General features: G+C 40.8%; 1 protein-coding gene across 1 annotated transcript in view; it reads left to right on the plus strand.

The window, feature by feature from the left end:
* Positions 1 to 19,910, plus strand: part of ptgfrnb (prostaglandin F2 receptor inhibitor b) — a 78,005-nt gene extending 58,095 nt beyond the window's left edge. The window contains exons 12-15 of the mRNA XM_082523448.1: positions 14,003 to 14,189; positions 14,296 to 14,414; positions 14,541 to 14,591; positions 16,659 to 19,910. Coding sequence (XP_082379574.1) covers positions 14,003 to 14,189; positions 14,296 to 14,414; positions 14,541 to 14,591; positions 16,659 to 16,771 — 470 coding nt within the window. The 3' untranslated portion in view covers positions 16,772 to 19,910. The remainder of the gene's footprint in view (positions 1 to 14,002; positions 14,190 to 14,295; positions 14,415 to 14,540; positions 14,592 to 16,658) is intronic.
* The last annotated feature ends 968 nt before the right edge of the window (positions 19,911 to 20,878 follow it).

A 20,878-nucleotide genomic window follows, 5' to 3' on the forward strand; every position in this document is an offset into this window, starting at 1 on the left:
GATACAAAATACTGATTGATATAGTTTAAACAAATTAACCCAGTTCGTGTGTGTATAGTAGAACACGATAACTAACTAAAAAATGCGCACTGCAAGTTTGAAGTTTTATTTTAAAATCAGGTTGGGCGATAGATACACAACGATACTCTCTTTCGCTCCTCTCCTCATTTCCTCTTCAGTCTCTCCTCTCTTCTCTCCACTCTCACCAAATAACCCAGCTGTCTTCGCAGGGCCGACAGGCAGCCGTTAATTAGCCAATCTCACGCTCCGTTAGCCGGCCGGGGACACAGAACGAGGTAGAGAAAGAATAGACCCAGAGCTGGAGAGAGATGGGAAGAGATGGCGGGAGTGAATGGTTGAGGGTGGGGGGGTTGTGGTGGGGAGCTAAACAGATTGTTAAAGTGAGTGAGAGTGGAAGAGAGTGAATAGAGGAGGCAGTAAATGGAGGGAGAGTCGTTGGAGAACACCATGCAAAGTTTCCTAAAGAGAGAGATGAGGACGAGAGGAAGGCAGGGAATTAAAAGTGGCGAGAGAAAGAGTTCAGTAGAAAGAGGGATGAAGAGCGGATAGACGGGGAAGTGTAGGAAGTGGTGATCTGACAGAAAGACCAAATGATTCTCCATTTAATGTTTCTGGTGAACTAATAATTTTTACTACTAAAAACAAAAAACCCAAAGAAAACACAGCCAACACACAGAGTCCATTCAACAACTGTTAGTTGAGGTTAGTTGTAGTTTATATGTATAGTTATTAGACACCCTCAGTTTGAGGATGACAGATTTGCCCATTAAGTCCATCTTTGTGTGCGCTTGGACAAAGAGTCCAGCCCCACCCACCCACCCCACAATCAACAGGACACCAGGTTTAGCTTGTCAGCTCCACCTGTCCCGGTTTCAAACTGTACAGACGCACTACAGATGCCTGAGATTCATAGGTCTGTATTTTTTTTTTCCTCCTCTTTTTGAATTTTTATCCTCGGCCCAGTGGCCTGAGGCATTACTTGGGTTGTCCGGTACACGGTATATGAGAAACATTGTGAGGGGATTTGTTGACATTCACAGTCAAGGACAAAGTGATTAGATTTTGCTATTCAAGGTCATGGTGAGCCAACGTAGAGCAGATTAGTTGAGTTTTAAGCTTATCGAGGCAAAATTTCACACATTTCTAATTATAAAAGCACAAAATCATAGCGGGATGGCATTTTATATCCGATGGACAAAGGTGTAAACTACAACTTTTTTTTTTTTTTTTTTTTTTTTTTTAATTATTAACTCATATTTACTATATCCACATCATGATGATATGGAAGCCCGTTTCCGCCACAAAAAGAAAAAAAAAAAGGATCCATAACTCGAAATTTCGAGTTATTTTCTCGAAATGCTTTTGAGTGCACGTTCTGCGCCATATGCTTCTGGGTAACAAGAAAGTGACCTCATTCACGTAGTTTACTGATTGGCAGAGCTAACTCCAAATTTTGAGTTAATAAGTCGAAATTTCAAGAAAATAACTTGAAATTTCAAGTTATGGATACTTGTTTTTGTTTTTTTTTAGTGGCGGAAACGGGCTTCCATATGATGATACCTTTATTTGACCTTTTTTTAAAGCAAAAAACAGAATTACAGAGTCCTGAATCCTACAAGTTGTTTTTGACTCAGGTGTTAGTCAGTTCCTCATTTCCTGTTGTGCTCAGTCTGAGGTAGAGCAAGTCTAATTTCTTGTCTAATAAACCAAACCTCATCTGGAAAAAGTCAGATGAGTGGCCCACCTGGTTGTGCTGTTCTTGTGGTTCTTGCACAGCTTCCTCTGCACACAGTGCAGGTAAAGCTTGTTATGCTTGTCGGTCCCCTTCTGCAGGGCTTTTGGACGTCGTTTAGGAAGTACAGCAGGTCATAATAATGGCTCTTAATCCACATGCATATTAAACAAAAGTCAAGCAAATGACTCATGAATCATGTTTAAATTGCCTTGTAATAAAAATTTTAGTGCAGCTTGTTTCAACAATTAAAGTACATAAAACTTGAGAAAAATTCAGCAATCATTTGACTTTAAAAAAAAATACATTTCTGTGTCCCCTAGATGACTGCTAAAAGTCAGAACTACCTGTTTCAGGTTTTCAGCTCAAATGAAAGATGACTGACTGAAAACATCAAATGCGGTGCCGTTCTGCCTTTTTTTACTTTATTGAAAAAGTAGAGCAAATGGTTGCCAATCAAAAAGCGGGAAACCGAGCGCTAGAAGAGGAAAAGGGAAGGGACGGGTTTGACAGTCGAACACAAATTGAAAATGTTGCACAGAGTTGCACTGTGCCATAATTTTCACTCCATTACGTCCCACAGTTAAACCGGAGTAGGAACAGAGATGCAGCTTTGAAGAAATCCTTGGAAACAGCAGATCACAGTGTCATCAGACTGCTAAGGCAGCAGTTTTCAAGCAGAAGCGTCGCACATGCAAAGATAAAACATCGTGACCGCACGCAGGGGGATTCTTCTGTTTGGGCTTACACTGCGTGCCAGTCAACAAGAGAGAGTGTCAAAATGTTTCCGACTATAGAAGGCAGTGTTTCGTGGATGCCAATGTGTGATGTGATTGCATCATTAGTCAGGTTGATTGCTTGCAGAAATCTATGGGGCAGTCTTGTGAAACAGTTAACTCTTAAAAATTCTATTCGCTTTCTGGTAAAACACATGTCTGCAGAAAATATTTAGCAGCTCTGCTGAGACCAAAGATGCAGGTGGAAGTGAATATTCATTTCAGTGGTTTAATGAAACGTGCAATCTTACACGGAGATACAGTATTTAAGGTGCTAACGAAAGTGAAAGTCAATATTTCGTGTGACCACCTTTATTCTTCAGCACAGGCTGAACCCTCTTAGGCATCTTTCTCATTATTTCTTTAAGCAGTCTTCAGGAATAGTTCTCCAGGCTTCTTGAAGGACATCCAAAGCTCTTCTTTGGATGTTTCGGCCTTTTGTTCTGTTCTGTCGACATGATCCCACTATGCTTCTATAATGTGGAGGTCCAGCCTCTGGGGAGGCCAGTCCATGACTGATGGTGTTTCCACTGGTATCATTGTCATGCTGGAAAATGAAGCTGTTGTCAGTCTTGTTCTTTCCATATGCTACTGTATGGTGGATCAAATATGTTTTCTGCTTTCATAATTCCATCAGTTTTGACGTCTCCAACACCACTGGTTGAAATCTAGCCTAAACCATAACAGAGCCTCCACCGTGTAGACACTCACTCTTGTACCTTCACATTTATTTGCTTTGTGTAGGTAGACACTTTACTGGTTTATCCCTTCAGTGCCTTTTTAATGCTTGAATGATTGATAGGTCTGTACGAACTGGCTTAAGAAAAAAAGCATTTCTGTTAAACTGGTCAGGTGCAAGGACTGGACTGAAAATGAGGGGAAAATGCAGTCGGTGTCCAAAAAAATGTTAAAACATTCAGAAAGTCAGGAGAACTAGTGTTCAAGAGCAATTTTAAAAAAAGACCATGCCTGGCTCCTTGAAGCAAATAAAAGGAAATGACGGATGGCTTTTGCATAGTGCTGTAAATTCATGGAAGTCTGGATAAATGTAGGTTTCCCAGCTTATCTATCTTTTGTAGTGTAAACATCTAAAAGCAATAACAGACCTAAAAATATATTTCCTATGAAGTCCATATCAGTGTGGTCATTCATTTTAAGGCAGCTGTATGTCAGTGTGTCAGATAAGAAGTACAATTTGCCTTCATTTACTGGTGTTCTTATTAAACATGCAGCGAGTAACGAGGGAAACTTAGCCTCCCGGTGGCTTTGTTTCTGTGAAGCTAAATGGTGTTTTTATAGTGTTTAGTATTCCACTCTACCAGTGCTGTCCTGCTTTATGGAGCAGAGAGCGCACACACAGTTTCATTAGATGCACTGGTGGTAATCGTCAGTCTTTTGTGTTCGTGTGTGTGTGTGTTTCGGGCAGTTTACGCCTTGGACTCTTCTCAAGGGATTAACCCAGAGAAATCCAATCAGACTGTTTTCATTTCCACCGACAGCCATTTTAGTTTTATTAGCTCAGACAGGAGCCAGATATTCTATTAGAGATCCACTGTAGTTTAGTTTCTGCCATCCTATCACCAGAGAAGAAGACCCTTTTTTGCTTAATGAAGCTGCTGCAGCACCAAAACTCAGGCTGGGATTTGGATACCATTTTTATCACACACTTCCTGATACACCAGGATATCAGTGGCGTTGCTTCCACTCTATCAGATGTGATTTTCCCCATACCAGTCACTGCACACCAAAGCTGCCTAATGTGTAGCCATGTCAGCTTCACGTGACAACAAGAATGCATGAAATCAGATTATTAAGCAGCCTAAACATGCAAAGAGGGACCAGTAGTGGTGTTGGTCTAATCATTTATGTTATTAATCGATAGATTCCTTTTTAAACCTCGATCTGTCACCTCACAGGCCTGAGAGATTAAAGTGCATGGATTTATAGCTTAGACCCGAGCAAAGTTAACCCGCTTCAAATTTAATAAGTGAAATTCAGAGATGGCTTATTTTTACCCCCTTAAGGTTGTTGACACACTGCTTTAGGGAACAATATTCGTCAAAATAACTCAGTGCTACAATTAAATGATCACTTGAGTTTGATTTGTTTTCTTTCTTCTCATAGTTGACATGAGTTTCCATTTTTATGCACTGCAAGTCTCGCCACCGAGACCTCATTTAAACAGGCCAAGAAAACGATCAATGATCGCCATTGCATCCTCTGGTCGCTGTGGAAAAATGTGTACTCCCCAACCAGCTGACAGGTAGTAGCTGGAGGTTGCTAGCTGTCAGTCACAAAGTGGGTATTGCATTTAAAACCTACTTGTGAGTACTTTGGTTACTAGCAGGTTGCCACTGCTTCCCATAGTTTGCATGGAAAATACCTACTTGCTTGCAAACACTTGCATCTACTCGCCTAGCAGTAATTTGCCTTAGCAATAAGCAACATGTTAGAAAAGACTCACATGTTTCCATCTGTGGTTCACATCTTCAATGCAAACTACGAACAACTGCAGCAGCCTGCTGCGATAATAGATCATGGTTTGGGTTCAAATATACCCTTTTACAGTCCATGGCTTTAACTCATGTTTTACTTGCGCTTATTCACCCGGTCACCCAGATGTCCATTTGTTTTGTTTTTTTTCCTTTTGAGGTAGGACAGTGTCCTCAAACCAGATGGCAATGGTATCAGACAGTTTGTTTCTAATCCCTTTGCAATTCTTAAGATGACGCAGAGACACCACAGAGCTTTGCTGCCAGCTTCACAGGAAGCCCAGTAAAGGGTTAAGAGTTCAGTACGCCTGAAATAAGCCAGATCGTCTGACCACGTCTGAAAGCAGACTACCTGGCACAAGAAGCCGGCCGTCATAGGCTGCGTCTCACTGTGTCTCAGTGCAACTGTACAAATGGAGATAACGCCACACACTTCAGGCCCAGCTCGACTCAAAGGCTTTTTCCCTCCTTCTGTACATGAAACGTGATTGAAGTAGGTGTGTGAAGAAAGAAACACGAGGACATAAGGGAGATGCTGAAATTCTGTTTGACAATCCAGAAAGACTTTACTTTTTGCTTTTCGTTTTTTTTAAGCGTCTTTTGTGCAGCCCTTTTGAGATGATACATCGTGGGCCACTTACTGCTTTTTTCCTGCAGATGATCATTACCTAATTGCAAACAGTTTGACCAAATCTTTGTTTATTAAAAACACAAACTAGCTTATTTTACAGTCTGTTAGATCACCCTTAGAGCAGCTTTCTTTTTTTCTTCTTTTTTTTTGATGCCGTGCTTACATGCAGTGAAATTATGGAAATAGTTGTGTGCACGTGCTTATGTAGCAGCACATCCACACTTCTTCTTCTTTTTTTCCCCTGTTTCTTCTGCTGGCTCTGTTTGTAGTACACAGGAAGCTTAAAGGCAGTGTTTAAAGCTTGTCAAGTAACTGTTGAGAGAGTTCACGAGTTCATAAAAGAGGGGTAGGAAGGTCTGGACAGCGGTCTAGATTCAGAGGAGGAACAGCTGTGGGCAAGAGGCTGTGCGTCACCCTGCTAGTGGGGGATCAGTTACTCCTAGAGCCCCTCTCGTGAGGAGGGGGCGGGTGGAGGCCTCTCTCTGGTGATACCGCGTCCTCTCCAAAGGCACAGCTTGAGATGCGTTCACATTTCCGAGTGCCTTTTTCTGCCGTTTATTTATGGCTGTGTAATAAACAAAATAATCTTCTCAGTCACTAAGTATTTTAAATCCCCTCTCTTCCTACCTCCTTCCCTCCTTCCTTCCCCTCGTTCTCCGTCCGCTCCACCATCAAGAACAAAGAAATAAAGGAAGGAGGCTAACTGAGAAAGCGGAGGCTTTCTAATTATAGCTCCGTTCCTCGAGTAGCGGTGTCGTCGCTGAAACAAGCAACCGGAGTTTATGCATCAGAATTATGCAAAGCGCGTCTTTGATCACTCACGGCAATGTCAGACTGTAACCTGGTGTTATCACAGCGTCAGAGAAATGCCTATCTTCTGACTGTCAGCTAGCCACTTTTTAAATGATGTCATTATATAAGAGTGTAGCTGTAGTCATTATGCAGTGGATTAACGTCTTTTTAAAAATCTTTTCACATACCGAAATGTGCTATTTTTACTCTTTTTTCCTCGCAGGTATTCAGGAAAAGTGTGTTTGGCCAACAAATTAAAGTAACATTGAATGGAATCACTTTGTTGAACATATAACCAGGACATACCAAAGAAAGGTGGCACTCAAAGAATAGAAACCCATGGTCGCTGTCTCAGTCACTGTGCCCAAAGAGTCAAACCTGAGCTGTTTCCCTGGTCCGCAGGTACAGCAGAGCTGCACGACAGGCAGACATGATATCATAGTAAAGATGAAGCAAATGTACTAATCATCTTTAATGGGTGACTGAAGCTATATCGTGGACTATCATGGCATTTGTTTAGTGCTCTGTTGGGTTGACACAGACACGTCAAATGTATCAGCACTTTGAGTTGAGTTGGTAATTAACCCTTTAAAGCCGGTCAGAGCAGCACGCTCCATTTTGCGTAACTATTTTTAAATCCCGGTAGCACTGCAACCACGTAAGCTAGCACAATAATTTTTTTTGCATATGAAACCGGAGGAGTTGTACTTACATCTGATGCCATCAGCTTGTCCTCGGTCACAGTTTCCTTCCACATATAGCTTTGCAAAAACTGCATAAAAAGCACTTGCACCAACAAAAACATAATATTCCAGAAACACGTTTCTGGGATGCTTAGAAGTCATATTGCACTGGAAATAGTTTATTTTGATGCATATGCTGTTTTTGTGCAAATTTGCAGTATAATATTTATTTTCATTTTTCCTGCAGTATATAAAAATTGGTGTATTTCAAAAATAAAACTATGAAAACACTCAAACTAAATTTCCTGTGGTGGGAAACTATTTTGTGCAACTTTTTTGTATTTACAGTTTTGAGGGATAAGCCTCTTAAATTTCTCTAACTAGAAATGTATGTTAAAAAACAAAAACGATTTTCAATTTTTTTTGTAGTTTATTGCATTTTTTGCAATTTATGTAATTACTATGCACTTAATGCAGACATATTATTAAAATTTGGGCTATAATGGTTGTATTGATGTATAGCATCTTGAAATGCTCCCAAAAATGGCACTACAGCATGTAAAAATATAATATGAGCTCTGGCGGACTTGGTTCTATGGTAGGTCTTAAAGGGTTAACTTATATTATCGTGTTTGCACATGTCTAGTGCGAGTATGAACTTGCTGAGGCGGTGGGGTTGTTTTAAAGTCCCCAGGCTGTTTCTGAGCTTTTTAGATCATCCGGTCAAAGGATTGACGTGGTCACGCTATAGGGAGGCGTCTGTCATCCTGTCTGTCCATTGTTCACAAGAATAACTACTCTTCCTGGAGTGTTGGTCAGCTTTTATTGAAATGCAAGGATCACCTAATGGATTTTGATTATATTGTGGTCAAGGTCATATTTGTCATTCTCTGTGGATTTTAATTCTCATTAGTTTATGCAAAACAGCCAAACCAGTGACAGGGAAACTTCTCACCTTTTTTTCTGTGCTTCACACATTAACCTGTGAACTGCGGTGGATCGTGGGCTGGATGAGCTACAGCGTCACCAGTGTTCTGGTTATCAGAGTTGTCTGGTGGCTCCATGCTTCGTAGTTTTTATGTGGTTGTGTTTAGATAGGAGTTTCCAGATACCATTACCAAGGTGGCTGCTTGGGGTGTGCAGTCTTTCTTTCTGGGATTTATCAATACAGTGGCACGATTTACACAAACATTAGCAATCAAATGGTAACCCAACCAAATTCTACCACTTTTGAAAAGTTAAACTAAAAGTTGGTGTATCTGACATGCAGTAATAATGATACATTTAAAAAAACCAACCACACATTTCTAATAGGAGCACCTACCATTGTAGCAGGATATAATGAAATAAAAGGAACAGCAAAATAAACCTTCTTAATCTCTTTAAGCTGAAGTCTCTGTATGAAATATGCCTGTGCCTGAGATTATTATAGCTCATTTGATGACATCATAAAGATCCAAGACTAGAGAAAAGTGCTCGAAACTAGTCATTTAGAGGTGTCTGAGTCCGCCGCCTCTAACACTATTTATACAGTAAATAGCATGATGGGTCCTCTGTTCTATAAATTATGAGTGACCACTTTTTTTTTCTCTAAACAACTAGAAAACTTAATTTGAACTTTTCTTTCACTCCTCCTTTTCCTTCATTTAAACCAGTTCTGAGCGCAGGGCGTGATTCTTCAGGTCACTTTGAGTCCACCGCCCAGGAGACCATCATTCATATCATACTCATCATTCATCTTGCACAGGAACTCTTTCCATGTTTTTCTTTGACTGAAGCGTGTGCTGGTGGGGATCAGGTTTGGAGGAGCAGGCCTCGGTGTATTTCACCGCGCCTGTGCTCCAGAGTCTCAGAGGAGTATTGGCTTACTTTTAGGCAAGCCTCGAGGTACATTAGGTTTGAGAGGGGAAAACAGCTTGAAACACTTAATGTGATGGTGGTGATTGTTCGTAAATACTTACAACCCTTCTGTTAGTGGTGAAAGTTTTATCGGGGCAAAACGGGTACAACCATCCTGAAGTGTCCTGGAATAAACTTGAAGAAATGTGATCTTGTCTTTAAAGTTTGATTAGCTGTAACTCTTTGTCATTAACTTTTTTTACTAGGAGAGGCAGAAGTGAGGAAGGACTTGATTATTTTCTTGATTAATCATTTATCCTGTTAAACACCAGCACAATTTTTTTTTTTCTCCATCCTAGATCACAAACACACGGACCAGCAGCCAGTTCTCACAGTCAAGCAGACCAGATTGTCACATTATAATTTTAGCCTTAATTTTGGCATTTTTTATCTGCGCTGTAGCAGCTTTGAGGAGACGTAGCTTTCTTGAGGATGTTACAGGGTAACTCGGCCCTGTCTCCATGTCAGAACTTTGAAGTCTTCGGTCGATTCTGGTCAGTGAGTCTGGAGGGTGTGTGTGTGTGTGTCTGATGTGTGTGAGGTCAGTCGACCCGCGGTGTCACCTCCTGTTTCCTCCTCTTTGGTTGGATGGAGCGCTCGGCTACTTGTCTTTGTTCCAAAATATCAGTGCCCTCCCTCTAGGCTGTCTCAGTGCATCTTCATCATCACCTTCATCATCGCCGCCATCAATTGAGTCAGATTTAACAGTGTGAAGGGAAGCTTTATGACTTTATGTGAGCGTCGCATTAACTCTTTAAAAATGACCAAATCTTAACTGATTTCTTTACCTTGATATCAAAGATTCTTCTGATAATTGAAAGTTGAAAAGAAATGATTTGCACATTATTGTACATTGTTTACATAAAACAACTGCATATTACACAATAACGATAATTTAACCAGTACAAATGTGGCTAACTCCACTGAAATCAGGCTCTGCACACGACAAAAGCGGCTCCTCTCCTCTAAATGAGAAGCAGTAAAGTTGATTTGCCAAAATTACATCCTAGTGTCCAGTGTGTCCACTTCTCCACTAACAGGAAGTGATTGATTTAGACTTTGGAGAGAGGACGGCCGGGGAGGAAGCGCGCTGCGACTTCTAATCTTGTGCTCTTGGAAAAGCAGCACCTCAGAATAAAAGTGCAGTTTGCTGAAGTTCTGCTGTTGTTATTTCAGCATTAAATTTAAATTCTCATGAATAAAATCTGCATGTTTAGTGTGGTTGCGTTACCATTCAAGAAGGTTTAAAGTAGAATTTGTAAGTTCATAAAAGCAGAATAAATCCAGAGAATATGGAGGCAGAAAAATGATGATACTCATCAAGCTGTACAGCGGTGCGTAAAAACACGCGCTTACAAATGGTAATTTTTATTGGGTTTATGTTGATAAATCAATATAGTTTTGACAAATAAAAGCAGCTTACACTTAAAAATATTTCTAAATTGGACCATCGGACGATCGGATACAATCATGCTAAAAAGAAAGTACACATTATGTCAGGTTTTAAGGTTTTATAAATCGGACTGTGAAATGAGGTTAATTCACCTTCAGATGAACAACAACATATGACATATTATACTTTATTATTTATTTAATAAGAATTAAGCCTTAATACAGAACCAGCCCCTCATTATTCAGTAGTTTGTAGAACCACCTTTAGCAGCAATAGCATGAAGTGTTTATTTCCTGTGTGACTTTGTCAGTCACATCATGGTGAAGGAGTTTTGATCCACTCCGCTTTAAAAGATTACAGCATGTAATCGGGTTCAGATCTGCACTTTTTCAGCCATTCTGTTGTAGATTTGTTGCTGGACTTGGGATCATTTACCTGCTGCACGATCAGTTTAAGCCAAGCTTTAGTTGTCAGACAGGTGGCCTCACATTTGATTGTAGACTACTTTGATATATAGAGGAAATCATGGTCGACACAATGACTGCAGGGCGTGCAGGCCCTGTGGCTGCAGAACAAGCTCAAACCATCGCGCCTCCACCACCGTGCCCGGCAGTTGGTATGAGGTGTTTGTGAATTATGTCCAAGCATCTCCACTTTTCTATCTAAAGAATGGTTTCCGTAGGTTGCTACGCTTTGTTACATTTTAGCAAACACATACTTTCTTCTAATTGTATCGTCAACAACTTTGCCATTTAACATACTGAGAGTCTGAGATGTTTCCCTGTGCATTGCCCTGTCTGACCTTGATGGGAGTTTGCAGGACATCCGCTCCTGGGATGATGGTTATTAGTAAGAATCCAGGTTTTAGTCTCTTCCGCACAGACCACTCTTCAGAACATGGTCAGAAATGTTTTAATGAAAATATAAACGGCAGCATTTGCCTCAAAAACTTTACATCAGTCTGACTACGTGTGGGATAAGGTGACATTTTGCCGTCAGTGGAGCTAAAACTTCAAAAGAAAAAGGTACACGCTTTAGGGCTCGTCTTTGAATGCTGCTTTAACCTCCTAAGACCCGAACTCTTCCACGGCATGCATTTTTAATTTCTCTTTGATATTTAGGCACATTGGGGCCCGATAAATGTAAAAACAAAGAATTACCAGATTTTTTTTTTAACCTTATTTTTGTTTTTATGAAAAATCAGAGCCACATATGAGGATATCCGTTTAAAATTTTGATAGAACAGTAGCAGTATAATGTCCTCGTAAGTGGATATCAGACCAAATTGAGTATTTTGGTCTAAATAACCCAAAATAGGAGGTTAATTTCAAAAAGTGGTTTATGGTGTGATATTGGAAGGGGTGATGAGATTTCCTGCTAAATCGAGATTATTTTTGAAATGTTCTGGTCTTGCTGTACTGTACATACTGTACTTTTTGGGGGGCCCTCTGGTCATCTTCTGGTGTGGCGTTCAGTCACACAAAACCTTGACTATCTACAGCAAAACTTAATGAAATTTCAGCCTAGTGTCACACACAGGAGGGCAAACAGTTTTCAGGTGATGACCAATATTGAGACCTGGGGGTGCTAAACTTGATACCAAGGTCGGTGTTATTACTATCGCCGCTGCTGCTCACGCTACTACTGATTTTTAATGATGTAGCACTTGAATATTAAAGCCATTAGGGAAGAGAGGGAGAGAGAAATTGAGATGTGATTCATTTCTCTGCTCTGGCTGAGTTCACTCCTCTTCTCAGTTTTTTTCCTTCTCTTCATTATATTCGCTACATCCATTCTCCCCACCTCTTTCTTCCTCCCCATGTCTGTTTCTTTCACTCTTTTTTCATAATTGTTTTTCATCATCATTTATCTTATTCTTTCTTTTTTCTTTTTTTACCCTGCAAATGTTCCTTTTATTTTTTCATCTGTATCCTCTATTTGTCTCCTAAATGACAGAGGATGACTAAGACTCCATGGGGTTTTTATTGTGCTTCAGTGTGTGTGTGTGTGTGTGTGTGTGTGTGTGTGTGTGTGTGTGGGAGGTAGAGTGCTAATAGTCTCGCTCGCTCTCTCTCTCTCTCTGACAGACTAATGACTAGTTTGTGCTTCTGTCTCTCACGCTCGCTCGCTCTCCCCTTCTCTCCCCCTCTCCCTCTCTCTCTCTCGCTCTCTCTGAAATAATTAGCTCGCTCGCCCCCTTTTCCAAAGATTGCATCTATTATCACGAATTCTATCAAACTCTCGTCCCCGTTTTTATTTCTTTTGTCATCGCTGTCGCCCTTTTATGATGCGTGTCCGTCTCCCTGTCTTTTTATCTTAATGTGGGAAAAGGAACGCCGGCGTTTATAATGTGGTGATAATGGATTTATTCTGCTTTCTAGATTTCCTCCTCTCTTCTGTTTGTTATCGTAGTGAAATTAGGGCTGTGCTGGACCTCAGAAAACACTCAGTTTCTACAATGAAGTCGGTACAGTAGCGCTTCTCTGTAAGTGTTAGGCTGGTTAAAGTCGATGTTAGCCAGTGTTAGTGACTTAAAGGCTTAAAGAAATACTTAAAACTGAGCTGGGGTGTCGTGATCAGCGGCAGTAACACACACTTCAGCTGCCGTGCCTTCTCTGACTCTTCTGTCAAATAAAGCGACTTTGTTCTCCTAAACGGCTCGTTGGTTTGCGCTTGATCTCTTACTGGCTTCAAATATGTCACATCGCTGCAGTAACGCTATCTTTTAATGGCACTTCTAATGTTCTTTATTAACTGACACATACAGTATTTTGCCTTTGAGCTTTCTTTTGTAGTTTGTAAGGTTCAGGTTGAAGGTATTTGAGAGACGATGGGATTGGTTGGTATAAGCACGTTAACACGACGTGCGGATATTGTTAAATAAACGCTCAGTTTTGTATTGAATGGAAGTACTCACTGAAACATTACCACCAAAGAAAACCTGTATAATACTGATCTGTGTTCAGGTTGTACAAAGTGTGTCCATAGTGGGTTTAGCCTTGTTTGGCAGTCCAGCTGTGTCCCATCTAAACAGACCAAACGAGTTACACAAATTTCAGCATAGGTTTAAAAAAATGGTTTTAAAGGTGTTCAGAGGTTCAACACTTAGCTAATAGTGCAGTTACTGAATGTCAGAAACTACACTGCACTGCACATTCCTAATATATGTATGAATGATTAGTTAATATCTCATTTGTATATTTTCTTCTGTCTGTATTTTGAATATATTTACACACAGGCGGGGGGGTTGAATCTAATGCACAGAACTTTTGGATCTAATATGCCAGAAAATGAAGATCTTTGAACCTGGTTTTATCCTTAAGTTCGTATTTTGTATCTTCAACTATTTAAAATCCCAAAAGGTTGATTCTGTTCATCTGGACGCGGCTTTTTCTGAAAACGCTGCGTCCAGATGAACAGAATCAACCTTTTGGGATTTACTTGGATGATTGAGAATGCATCAAGACTATTTAGATACTAAAAAACGTATATATTGATGTCTATTAGTTAAAATCATCACCACTCTAAACATCTTAAAAGTCCATCACAGCTTCACTTAAATTTGTTTCTGTGTGTCTCTCAGACGACCTGGCGTACGAGGTGAAATGGTTTTTCACCCGGCTGCGCGGCGGACCCGCGTCGGTCCAGGTGGCCAGCGTTGACCGCTTTGGCGTTGTGAGAAAAATCAACCGTAATTCATCCAGCGACGTTACAATAGAGCGCAAAGACACACACACCTACCTGCTCAACATATTTGGCACTCAGGACAGGTGAGGTGCAAACGAATGATTTGTCTGTTTAATCCCTTTTTGGCTGAGAGACTTGCACAGCACCATGACCGTCATCACAACAGCCTGTGTCCTCTGTGGTTTCCAGTGACAGTGGGGAGTATTTCTGCTCCGTCACTCCCTGGTACCTGTCGGCCTCAACGGGAGCCTGGACAGAAGCTCAAGAGCTGACATCATCCAAAGTCTTCCTCGCTGTCAAATTTGCAGGTGTGGTGCAAAAGACACGCAGTTACGTTATAACATGAACACATTGAAACATAAAAGTCTATGATATATGTGCGTTATTTTGTTATACGTAACACCAATTCTCTTGTTTCCTCTCTCCTTCTGCAGTTTGGGACTCCCTAAAGTTACCTCTCTTATATGGTGCATCAGCCTCACTGGGTAATATAGTCATTATATGTTTGTTGTACTTCAGAGACTTTGCTTTAGGCAATCTTTAATTGTCTATATCCTTTTCTTTCATCTAGATGACATATTTTTAGGGATTTAAGATTTAATTATGGATTCATTTTTCCACAGTAATGCCTGATTATCTCCAAGTCCTCTAAGTGAACTTGTACTTTTTACCGCTCGGCCGCAAAAGGCTGATGGGGTATTGTTGTCAGGTCACAGGCAACGCGGACACCCAAGTTTTTGCGATTCGATAATGAGGCGACGTAGGATATTCAAATTGATACCATAGATGCATCTCTTAAAAGGCTCGGACGAGTTTGAGTCCCAGTGACCTTGACCTCAAGATGATCTCAAGACCTGGGAGGTCACTAAATCTTCTAGAAAGCTGAGGGGTAGCACTGGAAACTTTTTTTTTAAATTTGTGACTCAAGCAGAGAAGCTTTGATTCACAGTAGAAAATAATCCTTATGTATTTTATACCGAGCCCTGGTGCAGCGCCTCAATCTATCCTCTCTAAAGCAAGGTGTTTTAGTGACATTTGGCCTTCTTTTAAGATAACCTTCTTCTGATTGGCTACCCTTTGCAAACAGAAGGCCACTCTCTATGATATCATTGAGAGCCAAAAGTAGAAAAAAAATGTTTAGACCAGTCTAAAGCCTGGCCTTTTAGCCCATGGGAATTACTTCTACACTTTGCTTGTGTTGAGTATGAGTAACCACTGTTGTGACTGTATGTTTATGCCAGAAAACGAGGAAAAACGCAGAAATCACCAACTCCTGAGTGCAATTCGGTATTTCTTCGACTTTGACAGCTGACTAGCTGTGCACCTAAACAGTACATCACAGCTTTCTGGTTTCCTTGTTCTCCTGTACTGTTCTATAAAGCGTCCTCTTGTGTTATGTGTATAGGATTGTGTGTAGACATTTATGAAAGTGTGTTGTGTTGCTGTTGCAGTGCTGAATGACAAGCTGTTGTTGTCTGATTCTGAAAGAGGGCTAACTAAAATGTTGACTTAGCATGAAGAAAATGTTAAATGTAGCCAAGCGCAGCAGAAAAATGTCTCTGGAAAGTGAGAAAAGCTCGGCTCACTGATGCTTGCTGTCAGCGAGGGCGTCCTTGCTAAAAGTGCTGGCCGACAGACTCTTTTGTGTTTTCTTTTGTGCTGCACTGCACTTCGCTTGCTGACGGTGTTCGTCTCTATTTAGGACACATTTCTGATAGCTGGCGTTGTCCGTGCACTGCGGACAAGAGTTTAATCAAAATAGTCAGTAGAGTACAATTTAATTTGCCTTAATTAGCACTGATGGGGATTTTGGAAAGCAAGGATGGGCTTTTGTGTTTGCTCTTCACATAAAAATCTGTGTTTTTATTAGTGATTGTTGCAGCAATGCTAGCAGCAGCTTTGCCACAGAAGTGATTATAGTCCTGACGTAGCCGTAGTCTTCTCGGTGCCACATGAGCTGGAGACGAGGGAATCCCTGCATGTCAACTTTTAGGCGCTTGAACCAGTGCCTTAAACAGACAAGAGAAGATTGGAGTAATGAGACCTTAATCAGAGTTAAAGCTATCTGTCATGTGCTCTCTACCTCCGGAAGTCGGTCCCTTTTCCCAGCACTGGCCAAGAAATTCTTTTGTCAGATTTGTACAGGGCTGTGGTTTAGTGGTTAACGCATTCAGCTTGCATGCAAAAGGTCCCTGTTCAATGGCCAAACTCAATCCTGGATAAAATGGGAAGTCTGTGTCTGGAAGGACTTACAAAGGGTATAAAATGTGTAGCAAATCAGTCAGTACCTTGTGAAATAAAGGAGCAACCAAAAGTACCTTATTCTTCTGTAAATTTGAAGTGTGTGAAGACTAATATTAGCCACTGAACAGGGCCAAAACATTAAAGACACTGTTTTTAGAAGGTTGCTAAAGTTATTCGCTTTTATTGTATTACTAGTTAAAATGGTACTCATGAATAAATGCATCGATAGAAATGGTAGCATTAAGAATCGTTGGATTGGAATGGTTTTATTGGTGTCGGTAACATGGTGCCTGTTCTGGTTTTTCCAGGTGTCGGCCTCTTCTCTCTGGTCCTGGGTCTGGTTTGCGCCCAGTGCTGCTGCCGCAACACCGCACACCTTCCACGCTCACGCAACAAACTCATGGACCTGGAGATGGACTGACAAACACTTTCCCCCGCGCCCTCACACTGCAGCGCTCACAGGAAGCACCACACGCATAACAGACACACGCCCATAGACGATTTCTGGGACACCCAGTTGTTCCCGGGCGACGGGCGTTGGGATTAAAACGCATTTTCGCAGTGCTTTAAAAGGTGCTCAGGACTGTTGTTTTTTTCAACTCTGCAGTGTAGGAGCAGGGGACTTTCACGCTCACCAATGGGGAAAAAATAGCCTTTCAGACTTCTGTTTCTATGAAGAAATCTTGTGGCACTTCTAGAGAATTTTATGCAGATAAATTTGTGCCCTGCCGACACCACCGCCGTACAAGAAGCTCTGAGGGATCCAGAGCTTAATATCCGAGGAACAGGAGACTTCTGAGACATCACTGCCACTTGGGAATAAGGGATCAGTAAACAGATCTGCTGCCTCTATAACCACTAGGGATAACAAATGAAGTGCTCAGGCCTGACTAAATGCTTTTTTAGGTTTTCTTTTTTTTACTTATCCTGATGCCAAGGCAACCAGTAAGCAACGTACCAGTGAATCCCACTATAATCTCTTTTTGGGGAAGCACGTAAAATTCATGGGTTCTTTGGGGTTGGCGAGACTGGAGTGCCATTACTTAATATGAATCTGCACAAGGTTAAAAGACATAATATATCCCTACTTAAGTCACATGGGAAACATCTGCTGAAGGTGTTCTGGCATTGCGCTACCACCCCAAAGTATTCCCACCTTAACACCTGGACTATATTTACCTTTATTCTCAACTCTAGTTTTTTGAAAATTCAGAGATTTAAAAGAAATGAGACATTTTTAAGCTTTACACAGAGATATGCAGTGTGTTTGTGTGTGAGATATACTGTACATGGTGCCAATATTTTGAACTAATGGAGGCGTGCTTGGTTCGTATTGCCACATCAACACTTGAACTGCTGCTCAGAGCGGCAACAGCAAGCACTCTTCTTTTATAAATATTCAAAAATGTATCCAGCTGTTATTTTTGCCCGGGTCTTGTGTGTGTTTCGTACACTGTGTGAGTGCTGTGCTACAGTATGTGAGACAAAGAGTTGCATGTACTGTTTTGTAATAACAGTATGATGTCATTCATGAGCAACACAAGGCGTTTGTTTGTTTTTTTTTTTTGGTTTTTTTCTCCCCCACGGTTACATTTTGATCACATCAAAGCTTCCTACATCTAGATTTGAAAAGCTAGCTGTCACCTCGCTATGGCAGACTCAAGTTTGTTCGTACTGTGAACAAAATGACAAAAATAGTTTGGGTGACGTAAGGAACTTGGTTTCTTCCGTGGTTTGAAGTTTTCAATAAAGTGATGCATGTTTCTTAGCTTTGGGTATAAAAGGAATAGTCGAATAACTTGGGAAATGTGCTTAGCTTGGTTAGCTTAGCATAAAGGCTAAAGGAGGGGAAATGCTAGCCTAGCTTGTTCAGAAGGGAAGCAGTTTGCTCTGAAAGAACTTACTCTTCCCTCTATATTTAACATTTCCAACCATTTTGCATAACCAACATAAATGAGACTCTGATATTGTTGCTAAGCATTTTATGTCACTTTTGGTTTAGCTAAGATAGCAGTTCTCCTCACAAACAATATAAAATATGGACTTAGCTACTATGTCATCCACTGGTTTCTGGAATCCCATTTTGAAGCCTTGAGATGAGCATTTCCACTGTTGCTGTGTTCATTGCAAAAAAAAAAAAAAAAAAAAAAAAAGAGTTGAGACAAAGAAGGGTGGGGCCAACTATGAACCTGTACCCTTATTGGCTAACAGCTTGGGAGTGGCAACTTATTAGCTAAGAGACGTGTGGTTCATTCCACAGATAATGTTCCATGAAACACAGCATGACCAGAAGTTACAAAATATAATTTTTAAATTTTAATTAATCAATTTTGCAGCTACATCTATCGCCATCTGGTGGCCTTCAGATAGAATGCCGGTTTAAGGCACTTTTTCCAAACAGACAGCTAACAGCTACATCCATGTTTTATGCTGTTTGTGGTTCCTTTACACACCATGAAGAAGCTACAGTGTAGCTAAAAAACAGACCAGTAAACTTCCAGTTGTTCAAGACGTGTCAACAACCAACGCGTGCATTATTTTCCCTTTGATATGTTTAGGTTCTGATTTTTCAACAGTCCTGCTGTTTTCCTTGCACCTGCTTGATAAAACTCTAAAATGTATTTCTATAAACAACAACAAAAAGAAACCTGCAATAATCTGCAATAATCAGCCAACTGGCAAAGTTAGCTGTGTCCAACTCGCATCAGCTGACATCTGTTTAGTCTCTGTGGAGTTTTTATCGCAAGTGAATGAACTTGCAATGACGGGTGTGTCGTGCCGACTGCTGTGGGAACACACACATACTTGAAGCAACCACACACACAGAAAATGAGGAAGTTTGTGTCCAAACCCAGCAGGATCCAAGTGGGCCTGTTGGGTTTTTAGCATGATGTGCCAGCCGGTTTTCTCCTGAACTGGCTGGGGTTGAATCAGGCTTTGTTTGATGTGTTTTAAAGAGAGTTTTAAGCAACTTTACGAGCAATATGAGGCTGTAGTCGGGTCACAGCTCCCAGAAAGCTAAACTTCTATTATTCACTCTTAATCAGAACTAAAACACTGTTAACTCAGGCAGCCAGTGCGGCGCCATTATCCAGTCACAATAAACAGATGCCCATCACCGTGTTTCTGAGTTAATGTTTTCATATCACATTTTTTCTTTTAACTGAAACCGAAACCAGTGGTCTGCATCATTTCCACATGCATCTTCCCGGAATTAGAAAAACACTGGTGAGTGTTTTGGCTTGGCTTAAGGAGGCTGGTTATTTCAGAAACTTCCAGTGTGGTTCCTTAAATCCTCTCCATGATTATACTGGTGCAGTATTCAGAACAATTTCTTCCACTATCATTAACATACACACACCTACACATTCACAGGTAAACAATATCACTCTGTGCCAGTGAACAAGACCTAAACAAGAAAAGTAGCATCAGTACACATCCCTGATCATGTGATTACATCACTGCAAGACCTCCCCAGTGTCTTTTTATTTTGTCATTTTATTGCAATTAGTATGATGACTCATGATGATGTTTTTTAATAAACAGATTTGTAAGATGTATTCATTCTGACAGTTGTTTCTGTATCGTCTCATTTTATTGTGTGGTGCTTCATGAGGATGATTTCGGTATTGGTCAGTTCCATCTGTCACCTAGGTTACCCTTGTCTTCACTCCAGCTCTTTATGAGCACAGACATGACTATCATGACTATTTTAAGGTTTAACCCCAACTAAAGTTGTTTACGAAGGGGGGGAACTATCCATTGGGGCCAAAACGGTTTTTAATGCTGGAAAAATGGCATTTTAACCTGGGAGTCTGGACGATCAGCTATTTGTTGGAAGCAGTCTTAAGTGGCCATTAAACCTACGATTTTGGCACATCGGCATTGGATACATTTTCTGTCACTGGCTAGACAAAAAAAGAAAAAGTCTGGGTCACTGCCAATCAGATGCAGTGTTGGGTGTATACTGGCAAAATATGGTTGTTTCTGTGTGTCTGAAACTCAGACACAAGCAGAGCATGAGCGGCTCACCTGTAAACGACACTAGTGACTCACAGTCTGTCAAATGGAAAATCGACCATGTTGTCAGTTACAGTCCCCCGTTTCCCACCATTCAATTAAATATTCATCTAAGAAGTGAGTTTGCCATTACAAGCTATTAATTCATAAATATGGTACTGTGCAAAAGGTTTGTGCCCTTCTTCTTATGGTATATGGATATAGATTATGTTTATGATACATACTTGTATGTTTTGCCAAGGAAATGGGAGGAATTTGTTGAAATATGTAAACATACATGGAAATACAGTATGTAAGGCACAAACGGAGTCGGTCAATATTTGGTATGACCACCTTTATTCTTCCGCACAGTCTGAACTCTCGCCGGCAGCTTTATTTAAGTAGTCTTCAGGAATAGTTCTCCTGGCTTCTTGAGGGACATTCAAAGCTCTTTGGATGTTTGTGCCTTTTGTTCTGTTCTCCTTCAACATGATCCCACACTGCTCCAATAATGTCGAGGTCCAGGCTC

This window comes from Aulonocara stuartgranti, assembly GCF_965226115.1.
Source record: "Aulonocara stuartgranti genome assembly, chromosome: 23".
Taxonomy (NCBI): domain Eukaryota; kingdom Metazoa; phylum Chordata; class Actinopteri; order Cichliformes; family Cichlidae; genus Aulonocara; species Aulonocara stuartgranti.